This window comes from Cynara cardunculus (assembly GCF_001531365.2).
Source record: "Cynara cardunculus var. scolymus isolate 2C chromosome LG 8, CcrdV1, whole genome shotgun sequence".
Taxonomy (NCBI): domain Eukaryota; kingdom Viridiplantae; phylum Streptophyta; class Magnoliopsida; order Asterales; family Asteraceae; genus Cynara; species Cynara cardunculus.
Window position 1 is genome coordinate 8,549,050 of NC_037535.1, and position 9,626 is coordinate 8,558,675.

Here is a 9,626-nt window from a genome sequence, read left to right on the forward strand (position 1 = left end):
GGCTGGGAAGAGGATACTRCGATATGTCAATGGTACTCTAAACCATGGAATTTTCTACTCCAATTCAAGTAATTTCAGGCTAATAGGATTCAGTGATAGTGACTTTGGGGGGAACCTAGATGATGGAAGAAATATAAGAGGGTACATTTTCAATCTGGGTTCCGGAGCAGTGTCCTAGCAATCAAAAAAACAAGGTACTGTGGCTTTATCATCAGCTGAAGCTGAATACATGTCCCTTTCTGTTGCTGGTTGTCAGGCTATATGGTTACGAGGCATTCTACATGAATTGGATCATCCACAGTCCGATCCTACTTCTATTTTTTGCGATAATAAATCTACTATCGCATTATCAAAAAATCCCATATTTCACGGAAAAAGTAAACACATCAGGATTAAGTTTCATTTTATCAGGGAATTGGTCTCCAACGAAGAAGTCAAAATTGAATTATATGGTTCAAGAGATCAGCTTGCAGATTGTTTCACCAAAGCTCTTCAGCTTGGATCGTTTAACATTATGAAGCATCGCTTAAAGGTTCTTCCATGTCTAACTAAAGGAGAATGATAAAATTAAGTTAGACACTTAACCGTTAAGTTAGTTATATGACAATTAAAATAGTTAGTTATGTTAAATGTCGCACCTGTTAGTAAACAGGGGTGTCGTTTGTAAAGGGGTGTGTTGGTTGGTGTCAAAGGGTGCGACCCTTTGTGTGTGCATTTAAGGTTTTCTATGGTCCGTGTTGTAATTTTGATGACAACCCAAATAAAAAAAATATTATGATTATGTTTCTGACATTCTATACAGCCTCCTCCATGATACTTTCGACTTTTTCTGCCTTTAGTCCCTAACCATTGGATTTCCTTTGTGGGTGCGAAATTTTCAGATTTTCTTTAGTTTTCTCCTATTACCAAAACACAAACCACTAAATTTGATCTAAGGGTTAATTTTAGGATAAAAATTTATTTAAAACCTAAAAAAACATACCCAAAATCCGGGTGTTAGAGAAAGTGACAAATTTGTTGCATTTTATTCAACAAATTGTATCTTTTACCCAAAAATAAAATAAAAATAAATAGTAAAACACAAGTGAGGTAGGTAAACATAGAGAGGAGAGGGATGTTTGCTTGTGAATGCAAAAAGATGGTGTGTGCTATCTGTTCCCTTTTTTTAATTATTTAATTATTAATTAATACACATTCATTGGGATGGTACTTTTGATGCTTCAAGTAAAAGTTGGCTTAATTCCTTCCACTAAATTAATTTACTTCCTCCCAAAAAAAAGCATTTAAAATTAAAAAAAAAAAAGTACTTTTTTAAATAAAAAAAATTGTACTGAGCCATTAAATATGAATTATAAAATCTTAATTTCAATTAAACTTATATAATCTATACTATATTATAAAACATTTGATAAAAAATTTTAAAAACCATTTTTTTTATGTATAAATTATTGTTTATTGATGCATATTATTTAAAATTCAAGATTACAAGTAATTTTTCATAAGTACAACTTATTAAAGCTTTGTTTTAAATTCGTGTAACTAACTGCAGATAAACATAATCAAATACGGTATAAACATCCATTTTAAATATAAAAATTCTAAAATGTAATTAAGATAATCATTAAGTTCCAACAAAATTTTAATTATTATCTTTATAAAAAATTATATTATTAAACCAAAAATAAATTATTTTGTTATTAAATCAAAATTAAATTATAATAAAAAATTTAATTAAAGAAGTTACATAAAAAACGAGAACTATTAAATAGTTAGTTTGATACTAATATTGATTTTATTTTATATTTTTAAATTTATATTTTATTAAAAAATAAAAATATTATCACTTTCTCAAAACCATATAAAATCGTATGATATCGATAGAGACAAAGAATAAAAATTAAACATTAAAATGAAGATTTATCTCATTGTATTGCATGAGTATCCTTCTAATTTTTAAAAAAATAGAGAGGTAGAACTCAAAACTGAGAAATTTATATTTAATTGTAAAAGTTTCTATCGTTTATTTTAATTTTAAAAATATTAGAAACTGAGATGGATCCTTATTTTCTCATTGGGAAGCAAATTAACAAAAAAAATCATTAGATATGTGAAAAGCACGTAATTGTTTTCATAAGTTTTGTAGGTTGTTTTAAGATCTCAAATAATATTGCTTTCTTTTTCATTTATTTTTATTTTATAATTTTGCCAAAAACTTTACTGGAGATGGTAACGACAGGAATATCGAGGCACACTCCCATCTTCATCTCTATCCCCATCCCTATTGTCGATCCCGATCCCGTTCCCGATCCTTAGTAATCTCATCTCCACCACAATTAGGGAATGAGTTTCCATTCTTATCCCAATCTTTATCGGGGAAGAGGGATCCCCGCCGGAGAATTGAGGATATTTCTCTATTTACAAAATCAATTTTTTATATATAAATTTCAACTTTATATTTACACGACATGTCATGCTAAACTTGAATCAATATAACTTTGATTGTTGTATCTGTATAAGAGTAATATCAAATAAACATAATTGAAACACAAATAATTGAAATTTTATACATTCAAAGTTGTCATATCACCAAAACTTTATTTAAAAACCATCAAACCCATATTGTAATCCTTTTTACGAGCTTTTATATATAGTATACAGTATAAATAAAAATTTATTACAAAGGTGGATGGGTATCCTTATTCTTGTTTAATAAGTTGAGGGATTTCCTGATCAAACATAATTCATGTACGGATTTTTTATGTTTACCCATTTAAACTTATTTTATTTTATTTTAATTAGCCAACATGGGTTTATTTTGCAGTATATACCTAAAAGAATAAAGCATGTTAAAAGTTTGAGTAAATCATGTGTTGCAAAGGTGTTTGTGGAGGACCAAGAAGAGCTACGTTCGCCGACCGCATCGCGCCTTTGCCTTTCCTCGAAACGCGTTGCCCCTCTTATAATTAACACTTCCAATTCTTGGGCCGATAATCTCGTTTTAAAATAAAGATTATATTATATCAAAATCAAATTGATTTTTAAATTATTTTTTTCTAAGGATGAGGAATTAAACTAATATTGTCTCAGAAAATGAACAAAAGTAAATTTAGACATCAAACTTGTATGTAATTTACTTTATACTTATAATCAGGTCAAGTCATGTAATGAAAATATATTAACTCGTGTGAGAAGAAAAATATTGAGGATGTATTTAGCAATGTTAATTAGTATCCCCTTTTGAGTTAGGATTGTAGCATATTCATGAAAAACAAAACGTAAGAGTTAAATGGTCGTTTAGATAACTTATTCAATACAAATAATAAAAAACAACTTAAGTTAATTCATACATATAATTTAATTCATAATGAAAAACCAACCGAACAACCTTTTTATCTTGTAATTTGTTGTTTTATAACTCAACACAAATAGGTGATTTAAAATCCTAGGATGATTATGATACAAACATCATATCATAAAGTATACCAATTAATTGGGTGGGTTCGTAAAAATAATAATACATACATGTTTACTACAAGACATACTAGACCTTGGATTCCTATATAAAAAGAAAAAGGACCCATCTCATCATCATCAGATCTAGTAGCAAGTAGTAACCATTAATTAATTTGTAGGAAAGATGAAGAAAAATCTGAATGGATTAAGCCAAAACTAATTTCTTCAATTGAGATTTGATTACCAAACATCACGAAGGTATCTTCCTGATGTTTGCAGATTCTTCACGTACACCTCTGCCTTGGACGACTCTAGAGATCCCTGGAATTATCAAAATAAATGAAAAGTTATTGTCTTTTACGCAACTCTAAGATGACGATGCTTTTTACCAATAAATCTTATTGTGTGTCATTTTGTTAACAACCAAGAATTTTATTGTGCGGTCCTCGTAATTGGTTGAGAATGGACCCACAATCATTTACAAAAACAACATAGGGTTGGGTTGGGTTGGGTTGGGTTGGGTTGGGTTGGAGAAGGTAAATTATGGTGAAAAACGTAAGAAGAGATCTCCACCCTTAGATCGATCCTAATTGAATGTCATCACTAATGAGGTGCACTAGGATGCACCGGATCAATTTCTTTTTAAAGCGCAATTCATGGGTGGCAATGAGATTAAAAGTGATCAAAATTACCCAATTTTTTATATTAATTACTCCTGCATCTGCATGCATGCATGCTTATGCTATATATGATCTATTACGCATACAAAAGTAGTGTGGAACCAGGGTGGTTGAACCTAAGAGACAAGTGAATCAAAGATAGATTAATCAACAATATACCTGTTGTTGCACAATGGTGTGGAGGGTTCGGTGTACATCTCTAGCCATGCCTTTAGCATCACCACATACATATAAATATGCACCCTCTGAAAGCAACTTCCATAAATCTGAAGCTTTCTGGTTCATTTTATGTTGCACATATTCCTTAGTCGGGCCTTCACGGGAGAAAGCAACGATAAGCTCAGAAAGAGCACCCGTCTCAACAAAGTTGTTTAGTTCATCCTCGTATATGAAATCCTGAAAATATATAACACCACCATTATAATAACTGAATCAATTGTAAAATAAGATGGTATATAGTTTTGACTTACCACTTTGCGGTTCCTGCATCCAAAGAATAAAATAGATGATCCCAGCTCGGTTCCAGCTTCCTTCAAAGCTAATCTTTCCTGAAGGAAACCCCTGAAAGGAGCCAGTCCAGTGCCAGGACCAATCATGATAACTGGGACTTTAGGGTCGCCCGGAAGTCTGAAGTTTGATGTTCTTACAAAAACGGGTGCCCAGCTACAATCTTGACTTTCAGTCATAGGCACAGCATTCTGAAAAATACATCTCAAGTTATCGATTTGATTCAGTCCAAGTCCATATTTTTACATTATATATATATATATATATATATGTATGTATGTCACTAGACGCTATAGATATAGAAACTGGAATCATACCTTCATCCAGGTTGAACACACTCCTTTGTGGATGCGACCTGAAGGTGTTTTCTCATAGACTAATGCACAAGTGACATGAATTTTATTTGGTGCCATCCTGTAAACATAAAAGCATTGGAGTTGCTTAATTTGCACTTCATCGATATTTTACGAAAAGGCCATTGAGAACTAACAAAAACTACAACGGCCAGGTATAATTAAATTATGATGTTGTTTTGTATTGAAACGGAGCTTAGTTTAGTGGCTTGGGTGATATCTACTCACTTTGGAGAAGAAGAAATAGAGTAGTATCGGGGCTGCAAGCGTGGGGCAACAGCTGCAAAGAAAACGCCAAGCGGAGGCTTAGCTGACGGGAATGCCTCCATGACCTCAAGAAGACTTCTCTGGCTTGCAACTATCCATTGAGCATATTCATCCTGAAGAACCATAAATACAAGAAAATGAAAATATTAATTTCCATAATTAACACAAAGACCATTGACCAAGACCAATATTTATTGGCATGAAAAAAATACCAACCTTGCCAGCAGGTGATGCTAGAAATTTTAGTCGGTCAGCTTCACTGGGATCAGAAGCATGAGCAGCCAGAGCAACCAAAGCAGACTGAAATACATCGGTATAAAAGCTTTTTTAGGTTTCAGTTTCAGATGGGAATTCAAATTTGTAGCATTTTAACAAGGAAATGTGAAGGCATACCTTTTTGGGAGAACTCAGAACATCTGCGAAGTGAGCCAATGCATTTCTTAAAGTGCATGCAGGGAAAGGAGGTGGTAAGGAGGCTCCACCAATTGGTGTTCCATCCTCCTTATCGGTGTGGATTGAGAAATAACTGTCCGGTGCTAAGCCTACTAATCTCACAGCCTCCTCCACAACCTCGCTTAGATTCTCACAGTAAACACCAATATGATCCCCTGTTTCGTATCTGAAAATAAGATAAAATAGATTTTTAGCAGCTATAACTTCAGGTAAGTTATTAACTACAAGAGCTTTATAGAAACCCCCTCATTGTACTTAACATCAAATGGAACCAATCAACCTTGTTGACACCAGAGGTTTATATCAAAAAACGACAAATATAGAGATCATTAAAGCAAGTAAACTGAAGGAGTGACTTACGATAGTCCAGTATGAGCAATGTCAAACTCCAGATGAGTGCAAGAGCGATCAGATTCAGGGGTGTGCAGCTCCTTTTTGAATGCCACATTGGATCTTTTAAAATATGGGATTTACGTCAGTTTACTATATATGCATTTAGGTTAGAACATAACATCCAGACACCGAATATATCTTGATACCTGCACGGATGCTGAGCATCATGAATAGCATGACCATTTGTATGACTTTGATCTTCTGCAGATGGGTCAGGTTTGTCGTGATATATAACACGGTATTCCAAAACAGCAGCTGTGTAAGGAGTGGCAGCAGTCGTGTCATCCTCGTCACGCAGCAATTGGTCCAAGTCAGGCCACACCAACTCTTTCCTAAAAATCAAAATTGTGGTAACATATTACAAATTCATCCGTAGATGTATTTATCAACCACTATATAACTTGACATTCTGAATTAAAAAGTCTTCTTAATACCATGCAGAAAAATCATCTTCAATACATTGATCATCATCTCCAAGGCCAACAGGAACAAGGCGTTTTGCACCTGCAAAAGGTAATAACTATACATTTAGACAAAAAGGCAAACACACAACAATAAGTTAGAAACCGGCTAATTTCTATACGCATATGCCATGAAGCATGTGGCAGAAATTGTGTGATTGTTCATAGAAAACCACAGTTCCTCAATCATTCATCATCAACTATATATCTCCAAATAGTAACTGAGAAAGACATCCTCAATGCAGAAGCACATAAAACAATTTGGTGAATGCCTGAATGGTACAACAGGTTCAATGGTATCAGCATAATAACACAACAAAAGTATGAACACAACGATTTTTTTTACCAGTGGTTAAACCGATGGATTGAGTTCATAACAGGATTTTGTTTTGGGATAATTTTTCTTTGCACTCAGATTAGTATGAGTAGGGAAAATAATAACAACTCCCAGACAGCAGAAAGATTCGGAGAAGAAAATGTAACACATATGGCAATTTGTGCCTCCTATGTGGTGCATGAATTGTTGAATTTATTAGCATAAAAGCAGTGTGCTCATGATGAAGGAATGCTTGTTAAATGAGAAACAAAGAGTTCATCACTGAAACTTTAGGAAAGTGCACATACCCTGCTCTGCGAGACTCTCATCGACCACCTTTGCAATCTACAAACAATGAGAAAACAAAGATAAGATTCAGCCTAAATGTAATGCAATACAAAACCTCGAGAATGCTGGCAGCTGCTTCATTTATCAAGAAAATGAAATAATATTGATCATTACCTTGTTGAAATGTTCATACTGCCTGTTGCCAAGGCCAAACACTCCGTATTGAAGTTTATTAAGCCATTCTCCTTTCGCATCCCCCTACACGAGTACAAAAAAATCTATTTTAACACCATAACCAATTTGGATATCACCACGTTGATTTAGCAGGCACAAAACATTTACCTCTGTAAACCATTTATAAAATCTAGCAGCATTATCTGTTGGCTCACCATCTCCATACCTACACAATCAAATATCAGCCTTATACAATTTTATGCTGTTATATGCTTAAAATAAATGAATAAATAAATACAAAGAGTGGGTAGCAATTAATATACAACTTACGTCGCTAAAAAGAAAAAGACCAAAGACTCTTTCTTAAGTTTCTCCTCATACTCATCATCATCAGCAGCATAATCATCCTATGATCAAAAGAATTGTAGGAATTCAACATTCAATTAGCTGATAGGCCAATCCTTTAAAGAATCAAGTACCTCCGGATCAAGTATCAATAATTCTTATTTTAGTGTAGCATCTAAAATTTGAACTAGGAAAGCCAAAACTCACCAAATCAATTACTTTAAAGGCGGCCTTTTCATATCGAACTTTGGCTTCCTCTAAAAGTGCCTTCAGAAAAACAACAATGATGTCAAAAAAATAAAGCACAAAGTATTTTAATCTATAATAAAACAGTTGAGAAAACGTTTGTGGCATATTCAATTATGCGTCAGTAGTTGTGCTTCACCTTAGCGAAACCTTCAGCGGTTCCAGTTTGGGTTCCGAAGAAAATCGTAACTTTCTTCTTGCCATCATCAACCTCAGGTTCCTTCTCTCTCTTGGGTGCAACGACCTTCAGTGGCTCCAAATCCTTAACAGCTTTCTTCGTAGACGATCTCCGCCACACCAAAAGAATAACACATCCTATTAATACAGCAACCGACGTCGTAAACAACGTAAGCAGCTCATGATTCTCCATCAGCATCTTCAACGCCGGTGGCATCAATGATTCTACCGATTCCGATGCGTTTAATGTCTCAATCACTTTCCCGTTCAGAACTGCAGACATCAGATCGAACGGAGACACTTTTACGGAATCCGATTGCATATTTAAACCGATTAAACAACAAAAATTCCTTGCCGGCAAGAAAACGATATTCTCGAGAAATAGTGCGTGTTATAGAGTGAAAATCGAAAGATTGAGAGCTTTCTCTCTCTAGATTCTCACTCCACACAGTGAATATTGATTGGTAGGTGTAGTTGGGGAATACATGTTGATTGGAGGGGGTTTTTATGGGGGGAGCGGAGAGGGGGAAGAAAAGAAACCGGAGGCAACGTCTACCACACCTAACTCTCGTTAACTATGGTTAGGTTTCCCTTCTTACCGCCAAACAACCAAGCACACTATTAGTTTAACCATGGTTAGGTTTCACTTACCGCCAAACAACCAAACATGCTATTAAGATACGTTGGTTTGTAGGATTGTTGGTTTACACAAATGTTTTTGAATCATCTGGATTTTATGGAAGTAAGTAAGGGTGGTTTATTAATAAAAATTAATATTATTATTTATTTATAAGATAAGATTTTAATCCACTAAAATGATATTATATGCAACAATTTATTTGGTAAACATTAATCATGGTAAAAGTTGTCATTATCACTTACCAAACAAGTTCTTGGTCCTTACTTTAGCACTTATCAAGTAAGATTATTGGTACTTGTCATATTCATCTCGTAAGGTAATGTGATTTGGTAAGCATTTATCTGAGTAAGTATTTGGTAAACGACCCCTAAATTGGAATAGATTTAAAATTATTGGTGTGTTTGATTTGTAAGATTTGAAATAGAGTTGGGTTCCATTATTTATAAATAATTTATAAAAAAATATAAGTAATTATAAAAATAATTAAATTATAGTTTTATTAATCGATTATTATAAAACAAATACTGCTAATATTATTTAAAATCTTATTTTATACAATCCTATGAAATCTCATGAAATCCCAAGCATCCTCTAAAAATTTCAAAATCTTATGTTTCTATGATTTCAATTAAATCTTAGAATTTCAAATCTGGATGATCCAACAAAACAAACATGGGATTGGAATGCCCAAATCCTCTCCGTTCCTGCAAATTAAAAGGGAACTTAGTTTTAAAGTAAACTACGATATGATTTTCATCTTTGATAAAATATTGTGATTTTCGTTTTTTGTGGTTTAAAAATTGCAATTTTTATTTTTATGATTTATAATTTATTGATACTTTCGTTCCTGATAGTAAATATGTTAGAAATCCT

General features: G+C 33.4%; 1 protein-coding gene across 2 annotated transcripts; it reads right to left on the reverse strand.

The window, feature by feature from the left end:
• Positions 1-3,365: 3,365 nt before the first annotated feature.
• LOC112516452 (NADPH--cytochrome P450 reductase-like) lies at positions 3,366-8,655 on the reverse strand. Of its 2 annotated transcripts, XM_025123499.1 has the most exons (16): positions 8,076-8,653; positions 7,898-7,957; positions 7,676-7,752; positions 7,514-7,571; positions 7,346-7,429; positions 7,192-7,228; positions 6,541-6,610; positions 6,253-6,438; positions 6,074-6,166; positions 5,654-5,879; positions 5,477-5,560; positions 5,222-5,373; positions 4,958-5,054; positions 4,604-4,831; positions 4,293-4,529; positions 3,366-3,774 (listed from the first exon to the last, which is right to left on the reverse strand). In XM_025123499.1, the coding sequence occupies exons 1-16, from the start codon at positions 8,433-8,435 to the stop codon at positions 3,694-3,696; spliced, it is 2,130 nt and encodes a 709-aa protein (XP_024979267.1). In that variant the 5' UTR covers positions 8,436-8,653; the 3' UTR covers positions 3,366-3,693. The 2 variants fall into 2 exon arrangements, with proteins under 2 accessions (XP_024979267.1, XP_024979268.1); XM_025123500.1 differs by lacking the exon at positions 4,604-4,831 and having other exon boundaries at positions 8,076-8,655.
• Between the last annotated feature and the right edge of the window lie 971 nt (positions 8,656-9,626).

Bases quoted from the DNA above. Each gene is read 5' to 3' on its own strand.
- LOC112516452 (XM_025123499.1), bottom strand. From the start codon at position 8,435: ATGCAATCGGATTCCGTAAAAGTGTCTCCGTTCGATCTGATGTCTGCA. The intron at 7,753-7,897 runs GTGAGTTTTGGC...TTTTGATCATAG, and splicing joins CCTTTAAAGTAATTGATTTG to GATGATTATGCTGCTGATGA. The intron at 5,374-5,476 runs GTTGGTATTTTT...ATGGTTCTTCAG, and splicing joins TAGCATCACCTGCTGGCAAG to GATGAATATGCTCAATGGAT.